General features: G+C 50.7%; 1 protein-coding gene across 1 annotated transcript in view; it reads left to right on the forward strand.

Moving 5' to 3' along the window:
• Positions 1–12941, forward strand: part of EFCAB6 (EF-hand calcium binding domain 6) — a 253258-nt gene that overhangs the window by 178929 nt on the left and 61388 nt on the right. Inside the window, exon 21 of the mRNA XM_057743330.1 lies at positions 4004–4122. Within this exon, the coding sequence (XP_057599313.1) occupies positions 4004–4122 (119 nt within the window). The remainder of the gene's footprint in view (positions 1–4003; positions 4123–12941) is intronic.

Here is a 12941-nt window from a genome sequence, read left to right on the forward strand (position 1 = left end):
AAACATATTGTACCACTCCCTTCTAGCCTGCAGAGTTGCTGCTGAAAAATTAGCTGATAGCCTTGTGGGAGTTCCCTTGTACATAACTGGTTGCTTTTCCCTTGCTGTTTTTAATATTCTCTCTTTAATTTTTGCCATTTTAATTACAGTGTGTCTTGGTGTGATCCTCTTTGCGTTGATCCTGTTTGGCACTGTCTGTGATTCCTGTACGTCGATGTCTGTTTCCTCTCCTAGGTTAGGGAAGTTTTCAGCTATTATGTCTTCAAATATGTTCTCTGCCCTTTTCTCTCACTCTTCTCCTTATGGGATTCCTATATTGCAAATGTTAGTACACTTGATGTTGTCCCAGAGGTCTCTTAAACTGGCCTCGTTTCTTTTTATTCTTTTTTTTCTCTTCCATTTCAGTGATTTCCACTACTCTGTCTTCCAGATCATTGATCTGTTCCTCTGTATTATCTAATCTGTTGATTCCTTGTAGTGTATTTTTAATTTCAATTATTGTACTCTTCAGCTCTGTTTTGTTCTTCTTCTTTTATCTTCTAACCCTGTTAAACTGGTCACTGTGTTCATCCATTGTTCTCCTGAGTTCTTTGAGAATCTTTACAATCATAGTTTCATATCTATTGGGTACTTTACTTGTCTCTACTTCAGTTAGTTCTTCTTCTGGGGTTTTATCTTGTCCCGTCATTTGGAATTTATCCCTCAGTGGCCTTATTTTGCCTAATTTGCTGCTTTTATTTCTGTGTATTTGGTAGGTTGGTATGTTTCCTGACTCTGGAGAAGTATAGCCTTTTGTAGGAGACATCTTATGCATCCCAGCAGCACCAGAGCTATATGCTCTAAGGGTGCCCCCTATGTGGACTGTGTGGCTCCTCCTGTTGTGCCAGGCTGACTTCTGTGGGTGGTCTGGTAGGCATGGCTGGCCACAATCTGGTTGGTTGCCAGGCCTTGCCTTGTGCAGAGGCCACTGGCTGCTGGTGGGCAGAGCTGGGTCATAAGGCTTCTGACTACAGGGCCCCAGGGGGTCCTAGGGCTAGTGCTGGCCCACTGGTGGGAAGAGCCAAGTTCTGGAGTGGGTGGTTGCAGGGCTGGGGATCCTGGATCTAGTGTCACTCTGCTGGTAGTCAGGGCTAGTTCCTGATACAGCTGGCTCTAGGATCTGGGGTGTTCTAAAGCTGCTGTTAGCCCACTGGTGATTGGGGCTGGATCCTGGGGCCGCTCTCTGTGGGGTCTGAGGTGTCTTGAAGCTGGTTTCAGCCTGCTAGTGGGTGGGGCTAGATCCCAGGGTGGCTGTCTGAAGAGCTGCAGTGGTCCTGGGGCTGGTGGGTGGGGTCAGGAACCAGGGGGTCCTGGGACTTGTGCTCACCCACTGGTGGGTAAGGCTGGTCCTAGGGCTAGTGCTGGCCACTGGTGGGCAGAGCCAGGTCCCAAGATCTCTGGCTGCAAGGCCCTGGGAGTCCTGGGGCTGATGCCTATCCACTCATGGTGAGGGTGGTCCCAGAGCTAGTGCCAGTGCACCGCTATGTGAGGCTGAGTCCTGGACCCTGGTTTTTACAGGGCTGGGTCCCAGGGTGGCTGTGGGCTCAGGGGGTCTCAGGGCAGCAGGCCTACTGGTGAGTGGGGCTGTGTCTCTGCCCAGCTAGTTGCTTGGCCTGAGGCATCCCAGTACTGGTGCTGACAGACGGGGGGGCGGGCTGGGTCCCCGCATTAATAAGCTAGGGGTGGGTTCCAAAATAGCACTTGCCAACACCAGTGTCCACGTGGTAGAAGGAGCTCCCCCAAAATGGCTGCCACTAGTGTCTGTGTCCCCAGGCAAGCCCCAGGTGCCTTCTGTTTCTCCAGGAGGCCTTCCAAGATCAGCAGGTGGGGCTGACACAGACTCCTTTCAAATTACTGCTTTTGCCCTGGGGCCTGGAGCATGTGAGATTTTGGATGTGCCCTTTGGAAGTGGAGTTTCTATTTCCCACAGCCCTCGGCCCTCGTGTACTCCCAAGAGTAAGCCCCGCTGGCCTTCAAAACCAAATGTTCTGGGGGCTCGTCTTCCCAGTGCAGGGCCCCCAAACTGGGGAGCCCAATGTAGGGCTCAGACTCCTTGCTTCTCGGGGAGAACCTCTGCAATTAAAACTATCCTCCCATTTGTGGGTTACCAGGGGTATGGGTCTTGACTACACCATGATTCTGTGGTCTCACTGTGGTTTCTTCTTTATAGCTGTAGTTGTAGACGACCTTTTCTGCTAGTCTTCTGGTTTTTCTCATCAATAGTTTCTCTGTAAATAGCTGTAATTTTGGTGTGTCCTTGGGAAGAGGTGAGCTCAGGGTCTTCCTACTCCGCCATCTTAGCCACACCCTCTCTTGTTTTCATAGGATATCTTTTGATAAATATAAGTGCTTCTTTTAATGTAGTCAAATTTTAAACTACTCCCTAAAGTTCTTGTTGAAGACACCCTACCCTGAAGTCATGAAGATATTCTCCTGCCATCTCCCCAGCAGCATCACAGTCTCACCCTTCACATTCAGGTCCTGACATCAACACTGGAAGTTTCATGTGTGCCGTGAGGCAGGGATCCAATTCCTCTCTTCCGTATGGAGATCCCTTGTCCTGGCACCATTCACTGCCAAGTCCATCTTTCTCCCACTGATCCGCAGAGCCTCCGCTGTCCTGCATCAGGCCCATGGGTGTTTCTGGGCTCTTCCTTCTGTTCCATTGGTCAGTTTGTCTGTCCTGGCACCAATACCACATCTTTAGAATCCCCATAACTCAGTAATATATCTTAATTAGCTGGTAGGCAAGTCCCTCCTCCTTGTTCTCCAAGACTTTTTGAATCAGGAAGGGAAAAAAAGACTATTGGGGTGTTTGGAGGAAATCATATCTTTACTACATGGAGACTTCCAATTAATGAACACAGTACATTTCCATTTATTTTCATCTTTTTAAATATATTTCAATAAAGTTTTAGATTTTTCTGTGTAGAAGTCTTACTGTCATTTGTAATATTTATTCCTCGGACTTCCTATTTTTGATGCTGTTGTAAATGTTACTTTTTAAAATTTATTTTCCATCCCTGATATATAAAAGTATGGCTGATTTTGCATATTGATATAGAAATCCAGATTTCTTGCCAAAGTCTCTTGTAATAATTTATTTGTGGATTCTTTGTATTCCTATATATACAGTCATGTCATCTGTAAATAAATGACAGTTGTATTTCTCCCTGCCCTGTTGTTAAACCTTTAATAATTTAAACTTGCTTAACTGCACTGGCTGGCACCTCCAGTACAATGTTGAATAGAGGGCGATGGATATTCCTGTCCAGTTCCCGATCTTACAGGGAGTGTCTCCTGGTTTTGCCGTTAAATATGATGCTTGCAGAGGACTTGGGATATGGACCCATTGTGTCTTCCTCACAGTGTATTAGAAGGAGGAGCAAAGGAGCGATTGTTTGGAAACAACTTAAGGCAGTGCTGAGCGCCCTGTGCTACCTGCTCTTCTAGTCTGTGGTTCTTTAAATGCCTGACAAATCCCCAGACACCTTTTGCACCCTTCAGGGATATTAAGATGGTACCATACCATGTTGTCATAACAACCAGAGTCTCACGTCCCTCTTTTCCCCTCTGACAGCCAGGCGGCCAAATTCACCACATCGTGGAGATGACAACCCCAAGCAGTGTGGGCTACGCCTCACTTCCCAGGCTCTGGTTGACACTTATTTCTAATAGTGTTTGAATACAAGCTGTTGGTTGGGAGAAGAATCCAAGCCACACACCTGAGACCACTCATTACCCAGAAATAAACCCCTTCTAGGATGTCACAGTTGTGCATGTTTTGCTCTACCACCTTCTTTACAGGAATGGGGTGGGTATCTGGGACATAGATTAAAAGGTAATTAAACAGGAAGAATGGGAGAAGAATGTCTTAGATTGTTGCATATACTGACTATTGAAAAGCCTGTATACTGTCTGAGCAATTTTGTATGTTATTAAATGCCATCTTGTAATATTGTAGAATTTTATCGAAACCGACAGTGAGGGCAATGGCATTCTTCGACGCCGGGATGTAAAGAACGCGCTGTACGGTTTTGATATTCCCCTCACACCCAGAGAATTTGAGAAGCTGTGGATGAGGTGAGTAGTATTTGAAGACTGGCTTTTTTTCTTCCTGATGGCCAAATTCAACGACAGGCTTTCATCACTGCTCTGGGGTCAGATGGGGCCAGGAATGGCTTTCCTACTGTTCTGTCTGTCCTGTTCCCCTGTAGGAAGCAGCCTTAGCCAACAGGCTGGCCTTCAGGAACACGGAAGCCAGGTAAACCCCTGTCACCAGTATTAAACGTGAGAGTTTTGCATTTCCAGGGAACCGGGAGTTTGACCACATCCTGTTACTGTTTCAGAGAACTAAGTCACTCCCCAAAGACTTAACCCTAGTACAGCCAGCTCAGTAGACAGACCTGCAGTGGGTAAAGGGAAAAGTCTCTCCCCCTCACCTAAAGATGGAAATCAGTGTCACACAGCTGTTTTATAAAAAAGATCAGTAATTTGTTAGAAGAAAATAACCAAACTTTTGGCAACTTGGAGTACTTTCCCAAATGTGTCTTAACCTGAAAATAGTACCTAATATTGACTACATTTTTCAAAATGTACTTTAGATTTAGCTGTTTTTGAACCAGGCCCTCAGTTACAACATTCCCTGTGTAGATGTCTAGGTTTCAAGGTGCACTAACAAGGCGGCCCGTTTCCAAGTGCCAGACCCGTCTGTGAATTACTTCCTTCTTCATGATGTTAGTCGCCATTTGCATCCCCCAGGGTCATACTCCAGCATTGCGTGTCCTCCTGGGGGCAAGCTCACGGGCAGTTGATGCAGTTCTTCAGCTTTTCATCTGTTCAAAGTGGAAAGCTGAAATGTTGGCTGAGTTTAGGATTAGGTGGGCTGTTTTGTGTCTAATATAGAAAAGCAACTTGAAGTTCTTACAGAATCCTTATTTTTTTTAGATCAGTTCCAACACAGGGCAAATTTGGTCTCCCTACCCATTTTCTCTTTTGGTAGACTAAATGCGTGGGTCCATCTGAGGAATCAGAAGATGGGGTGCAGCAGGCAGATATGGGGAGCTCCCACCATGCAGGCCTTTTGGGTGATGCAGAGATGCCTGTGAGATCATGCTCTTCGGGGAGCTGCTGCGGGGCAGGAAGCACTCACCCCAATACCAGGGTGCAGCGTCGCCTGTTATAAATGCCAGAGAGGGACAGGTGGGCAGAAAGGGAGATAAAAGCAGGGGTGCTGGGGCCGTAGAGGAGCGAGAAGCTGTCATGGTGGGAGAGATGCTAAAATAGTTCCAAGCGTCCAGAGCGGGCAGGAGGGCTGCCTGACCCACGGGGCAGGAGGAGGGTGAGGCGTTCTCCAAGCAGCACCCGGGCTCCAAGCTGAGAAAGGAAAGGCGAGGCTGATCACCTGGCTGCAGTCCTCGCTTTCTGGCAATTAACGAGACATTCGGAAACAATGACGTTTGAGTGGCCATGACGTGAATCAAGCCGTGCTTTTAGGAAGATGAGTCAGGATGCAGTTCAGAGAAGGGATTGGTGGGGGTGAGCGTCTGGAGACTGTGGTCTCCATCAGGGAGGGACGGGATGAGCCCCGGAGCTGGGTGCAAGCCTCAGGAATGAGAATTGTCTGAGTCAGGTGTCCCTGAGAGGGTTCCCATGTGGGAGGAGAGCTCGCTTAGCCCTCTTCCTGATGGGGGACATGTTCCTGGAGGGAGATACTCACTGTTGCTTTTGGCTAAAGTTTCTTTATACTTGTATTGACATTACTAAATACACAAATGTCTCCCCTGTGCTGCGAACTGATGGAGATGAGAATTTTGTCTGCTTTTGTTTAGCCGGCTATTAGACATGGGTGGTGAGTGGTTGAGAGCTCTGCAGCCAGACGTGCCTCCACCCCTTACAGCTGTGGCCCCTGTCAAGTTACTTAACTGCTCTGTGCCTCTCTGCTCTGCTAAGTTAGCTCAAGTGGTGTATGGGTCAGGGTAGGCTGGCTGTGGTCACAGACAAGGCCGACCTCCCAGGGGCTTGCCCCATAATGAGGTCATGATTTAGTGTGGGCGTTGGGGAGCTCTGCCCACAGTCATTCAGGGACCAGGAGCCCCACCATCCCCTGATCTTATGTGTCTACCAGCAGAGAAGGGAAACGCGCACAGAGGACCATCTGGTCAGCTTTGTAAGGACCAGGCCTGGAAATGTGGCCATAGCTTTGCCCAAATTCTGTTGGCCAGAATCCCTTCGTGTGGCTGCACCCCTGAAAGGGAGGCTGGGAGAAGCAATCTGGACGTGTGTCCAGGGGAAGAAGGCAGAGATGGGGAACTCACGATGGCGTCTGCCACAGGTGGAATCACCTCCAGGTGATGGAAGAGGGGTGATCAAGACAGGGGGAACTCCAGGAGTTTATCCACCAGTGTTCCGGCGGGAAAGCAGAAACCACTCTAATATTTATGGCCAAGCAGGACTTAATGCAGAGACTGATTACAAAGATATCAGAAGGCGAGAAGTCTGAGTAAACTGCGGGCTTACCCAGAGGCCAGGAGGCTGCTACCCCACCCCCAGGCTGGAAGAGCAAGGAGGGGGTGGTTACCTAGAGATAAGGGAGCTGCTCCCCACCAGGGACTGGAGGGCAAAGGGGAAACTGGGTATTTCTTGGAGACCAGGAAGTTGCCTCCACCCTGATGCTGCCTCAGAAGCTGCTGGAACTTCAGCCGCAGTGCTGAGCAGGAGCCACAGCCTCAGCCTTGACAGGAGGTCCCCTGGGAACCGCCCGGCCTGCCCTCATCCCACCTCCGACAGGCACAGCTCCCTGGGAGCATCCAGGGGTGGGGAGAGCCAGGAAGACACGCGAAGGACAAGCACGGGGTTGAGAGCCACCAGATGAACGTCCAGCCAAAGGCAAAAGGGATGTCACATTCCAGGGCTGCGGGGTCATCCTGGTGGCCAGGCAGAAGGGGCGGCCACACATCAGCAGAACCACGTCATGAAGGGCAGGACCCTGTCCTGAAGGCCAGGCATTTAGTAGGGAAAGATGGAGGCAGACCCACGTTCCAGAAAGATCCCTGTGGTCACAGGAAGGAGGATGAATTGCCAGAGACAGGGAGGGAGGCACGGAGGTGAACTTGGGGCTGTCTCAGTGTTCTAAGTGAGAAGACGGGGTGACCTTCCCTGGGTGGTGCCTGGAGGACTGGGATGGAAGTGACAGGTGTGAGAGAGATTTAGGAAGTGAAAATCGGCCTTTAGCAACCTGGAAAGAGGCTGAATGATGAGAAGAGATGCTCCTTGGATGCGTCTGATGAGATGAGCATGTAGAGAAATCAGGAGGACACCCCGAGGTGGCCAAGTAGCCACAGCTGAGGGCTGTGCTCTGAGGGGAGCCTGCGCCCTCTTCCATGGTGCCCAGACTGAGCTGTGTGACCTTGGGCCAGTGGCTCGTCTTCTCTGAGCTTTAGTCATCTCTCCACTGGGATGGCAATGGGGACCAAGTGGTTTAATGAGGGTACCTGGCATATATCAGCATAAAGATCAGTAGTAAAAAGATCATATGGATGTGAAATTATTTTCTGATTGCAGTATTAGTGCACACTCATTCTAGAAGACTCAGAAAGTCCAGAAAAGCATGAAGGAAAAGAAAAGACAACAAGAAGAAAGCAATCCTACCCCACTGCGCAGAGATGACAAACTTTTGCCGTCCTCACCCTCATCCCCCATCCTGGGCTGCGCCCCTCAGTGGCTCAGTGTTTGCTGACACTGACAATGGGCTCACCCTTGTCCCCTCCCTCCAAGTCCCCGCCCGGCTTATGAAGCAGGAGGCATGGGCAGCTGGGTGGTGGTGACCGACGCTGGGCCGCCCTGGCGCCAGGAGCCTCCTGTGGTTGCCTGCACAGGGGGAGGGGCGTGCTTCCACCCGGGCACAAGTGACAGGGACCCAGGTAAGGCGGGGGGCAGCTGGGGCCAGTGTGACGCACGCTGCCAGCTCCCGGGGTCTGCTTGTCAGAATAGGAAAGCTCCCCCGCCGAAACTGGGTGGGTGGAAATGAGTAGGATAATAACATTCAGCTCTTTTAAAAGCACAGAATTAGAAAATAGGGAGAATACAGACCAAAATCCTGTCAGCATCCAGTGTTCACTCAGCATTTATGAAGCACCTGCGAAGTGCTCTGTGTCAGAGCTTCAGGCTGGTCTGGAGGGTCTCGTTTATGCTGTGGAAGGAAACATGCATTAACCCCCAAATCTCAGCGACCTGGCACATGGATGTTTTAGTTCTTATTCACCCGACGTCTAGCATGTCTAGCGACTCTGCTGCACGCTTCTCTTCCAACTGGTGATTCGGGACCTGGCTTCGGTTGTGGCTTCATCCCTCAGCAGGGTCCCCGGGGGCCTGCAGAGCACAGACCCACACGCGGGCTTCGGCAGGCTTCAGCCCAGAATGACACGCACCTGCCCGCAGCCCATGGCCCAGGGTCAGCCCATGGCCACGGCCAGCTGCACAGCGGTGGGCAGCGTGGGGAGCACGTGCGTGTTACGTGAGCCTGGCTCACCGAGGGTTAAAGGTACACGCCTGTCAAGCCTGAAGGAGGCCGTTGTGAAAGGTAACCTGCTAACTGAAGCCAGGCAGGATCCTTCAGCACTGGATTTCAGGAGTAGTGCGTCTGTGTTGGCGACAGTGCTGAGAATAAGTTACAAGATGCAAGTGCATTCATTCCTTCATTCATTCATCTGAGGGATCACTAAGCAGGATTTTCCTGAAACTTTCTAAGTTGCAGGCCCGGTGCTAGATTCTGAGGTTCCAGAGATGAAGGCAGCCCCCACCCTTGAGTTGCTCATGACTCGGCTGGAAGCACAGCGGCCGCATGCCGGGAGGAGGGAGAGGCCAGGCGGCCGGGCTGTGGGTGTTCAGGGAGGGACCCCCAGGAGGTGCGATGCCTGAGTTGAGTCTTAATAAACAGTCATTAGCCAGAGGTGGGGAAGGGGGTCCCAGTGAGCAGAGAGGCCCGGAGCTGGGGGAGCAGGGGGTCCCGGGAAGGAAGAGGAGGGATGCTGCCGCTATCGACAGAGCCTGAGACCCAGAGCCTGCCGGGCATGGGGAGCCCCAGGACCAGGGCCCTGAGGGACACGCCCTTCAGGGGAGCCTCGTTTCATTGGGTAGAATTCTGCTCTTTTGGACCTAAACCCAGCCTTGCTGAGAAACCATGAAGCCAGTGTGTTATAAAAACGCACAGGCAACTCAGGACAGCGGCAGCCTGGGAAACTTAAGTATAGATGCCAGTCGTGTACAGCCAGCTGATGACACAGATGTGGTAGAATGTTCTGGAGATAATTAATGCCCAGCTTATACACACTTCTTGTCTGGGTAGGTAAGTTGTATGTTAGTATTCCAATATAAAAAGTGAAGACTATTATAAAGTCCTTGCCACACGCATTGGCACACATTGAGGACATGTGACTCTCGGTTAATGTGAAGCTGGGTCACCTCTGTCGGCTCAACCAAGGCGGTGTCTAGGGAGAAACTACCAGGTGCCATGCTGGTCAAGGAGAGCCTCGGGATGGGAAAGGATGTGAAAAGGTTGAAGGAACCTTTTCAGAGAAGAGAGGATTGAACAGGACGTGATGGTAGGGGTTGCATTAGAAGAGCTGAACATGAAGGAGGGGTCAGCTTGGCGAGGACTAGCTGGACAGGCCCCCTGCCCTGCGTAAAGGATGTCTGAGTGACTAACATTGTCTAGAACTCCACTGGGCAGTCCTTGAAGGAGTGGGTTTTCCATCTCTGGCGTGGCTTCACCCAAGGCCAGACTGCCGCTTATTGGGGAGCATGGGGGGACGGATCGTGGCCCTGGAGGGGGTGGAGCCAATGGAGCTAATCTGTGCTCCACCAGGACTGGCTGCATGTGCCGGTGGACACTGTCCCTTGAGGCAGCTGGACACTGCGCTCTGACGGGAGCTCTGTCAGCCATTGGACCACCCTCACAGACGGTCCCCGAGAGAATCCCTATGTCCAGGCAGCATAAGGACCATGTCTCCCTCTGCTGCTGGCCTGGGTCCTCAGTGGGGCTGGCACCAGATCCTCTAAATCTGGGGTCAGTGGTGTTGGAAGGTTCTTCTGTCGTTTATGTCAGAATCAAGTGCTAAACTGAGCATGAAAGAGTAAGATTCCTCAGCAATCGATGTGAACATAATCAAATCATGTGTACAACCGAATTGCTGTGTGTACAGTAGATGGGCAGAGTATTCTGATTATATCATAGATTAGTGGCCGTTGCCATGTGCAAATGCAAGTTTTTATGAGTCCTCTGTTCCTGTGCACATTTTTCCTGGCACATCTGTTGCCAAACCATTTTGAAATTCAACCTTTATAAGCAAGTTGATTTTTGTTTAATGTGATGCAAAGGACTATATAATGGAGGGTGAGGTTATGTAAGCTGAATTAACTCTCTTATTGTTCACATTCAGAACAATATTTTAGTTGCAGTTGTGCAATCTGGTCTTCCGTTCCTTGGAGATGCGCATAGAATGTTTACGATCTTTGTTAATGACGTAATTAAGAAGTGTCTTTTCATTCAGTTCAAGTGTCAGTTTCGCATTTGTTGTTGGGAACCTCACGAGCATCGCCCGCAGGCTGGCAGGCCTTCCTGGGGACATGCGCCCTTCACATGCATGCGCTGGGCAGCCAGATGTTGATGAGGAAGTTTTCGCGAGGCGTGTTGCTGGGAACTGCGTGTTTACCCATCAAGATAAACCAGGCACAGTTTCTCCTCAAGAAACCTGCGGTCCAGCGGGGAGGGCAGACCCGGACCGAAGCGGGGGAGGCAGAGGCAGGCTGTGGTTGAGCCTCTGAGTGGTGAAGAGCAGCGGCAAACACCAGGCCCTGGCCCGGGGCCCCACACGCTCTCGCGCCCTCCCCAGTCCTCACCACACCCTGCAGGGATCCCCAGGGATGGGGAGAGACGGTGCTTTTGCCTGAGATGAGAGAGAGGTTCCAGAGGAGGCGCGGTGCTGGCCGGTGCTTGCCTGTCAGGCGGGTGGTCTGTGCACATTCTCTCAGGAGCCCCTGTGTCGGGGTGGGGAGTCCTTGGGGAGCTTTCTTCTAAGGGTATCTGTATAGAGTGGATCACAGCAGCACTCTGGTGGCATCAGGCTGGTCACGGGCTGACGCAGCTCAGGGAAAGACCCAGGGCCCTGGGATCGCCCCAGGAGCTCGAGAAATGGCAGCTGTCCCCTTCCCAGGTGCACTGATGGAGGACTGGACCCTCCTTCCTGAAGCTGTCTGGTCACCAGCAGTAGGAAAAGCCATTTGCAAGAGGCCCTGGCCCTTCGTGCCGCCTGGCACACAAAGCCACGGTACAAGCCTCGGGCCTCCTCTGGTGGGTGGCTCACTGTGTTTTGTTTCAGAGAGAAAATTCACTGCATAAAGGTAGAATGGTACTTTGGGGGGTTGCAGGCTCTAAGGTGGTACTAATAACAGACAGTCCCAAATCCTTGGTAACGATGACAGCAGTGGGGGCGCTGATCTGAGCTGGCAGGTCTCAGAGCGCCCTCCACCTCCATCCTTGCAGGGGAGGAAACCGAGCCCAGGTGGGGAGAAGGGGGGACCTGGCCAGGGTCTCGAGGCTAGTGAGCTGGTGTGGGACTCGGACCGCACCACCCTCCCTGCCTCAGTCGCAGGAGGGGACTCTTCTCACTGTCTAAGATGGAGTCCCTGATGAAAACAGGCCTGGATGCTGGGGAGGCAGGTGGAGGTGGGATGCAGGCCTGTGCAGGTGCAGAGGGAGGGAGTGGGCAGGGCGGGCCTCAGGCTGCCAGACGCTCAGGAACTTCTCGCCCCTCGTCCTCCACCCACCACGCCACCCCTGGAGGCCAGGAAGCCCGGGTAAGTAAATCCGTTTCCCTCATCATCACTTGTTGGGAGGGTCGCAGAGGACCGGTGGGTGTGTGGCTCTGCAGGTCCTGCGGCGTCTGGTTGGCTGAGAACAGAGGGGGGCCCCGCCTCACACAGGAGAGCCCCCCGGTGCACATGCGCCATCCGGCAAACACCCAGACTGCAGCCAGATGCAGCTCGCGTCCCGGTCACAGTGTAGATACCGTCTCGGTCCTCGAAGCGCTGAGTTCACCTGGGAAAAAGCACCTCTGCAAATTCATTTTTATTGGTTACAGGAGGACCGAGATCTTTGCATGAAAATAAATACTTTTTTTTTTCAAAGAAAATTGACGATTTGCCTTAAAATTTTTTATGGAAGTAATTCTATTTGAATAATGTTGGGAGATAAAAACCCTCCGTTATGCCTTTTTTAAATGAATTACAATTCAGAAAAATCCCAATAATAGAAGATGGCATGAAAGGTACATAGCGTAATTCTTATCTTGTTTTCCTTACTAGTCTCTCTCGTTGGTTGTTTGCAATTGGTGTCTCTTTAAAGAGAACATGCGGAATTGGAATCAAGTGGCATTCGTTCATTTGAGTTTTAAGACTGAATATGGTTTTTGATGGATTTTCTTCTGAACCTCAGCATAGTTCCTCTTACGTGTAGGTGCTCAATTAAGGCTGTTGGATGAACAGAAGGGTTGAAAAGAGAATCTGCATTTTCTTATCCTCCTTCCCACACTTTATGTTTCTGATGTCCCTTCTTACATCTTCATGTTTTTCCTTTTGCTGTTGCTTGTTTTATCATTGCTTTCACAAGTAGGTTTTTTTCTCTTTTTGATCTGTATACTGGCTAATTTAAGTGATTTTTCTTTCCAGTTGTAATTTCCTCCTTCCTATATCTTCTTGTTTCTTTTCTCTTTAGAGATGACCTTTCAAGATTTCTTTTAGGATAGGTTTAGCATTGCTGTGTTCTTTTAGTTTTTGCTTGTCAGAGAAATTTCTTTCTTTCTCCTCCCATTCTAAATGATAATCTTGCTAGGTAGAGTATTCTA

Source organism: Hippopotamus amphibius, chromosome 7 (assembly GCF_030028045.1).
Source record: "Hippopotamus amphibius kiboko isolate mHipAmp2 chromosome 7, mHipAmp2.hap2, whole genome shotgun sequence".
Lineage (NCBI taxonomy): Eukaryota > Metazoa > Chordata > Mammalia > Artiodactyla > Hippopotamidae > Hippopotamus > Hippopotamus amphibius.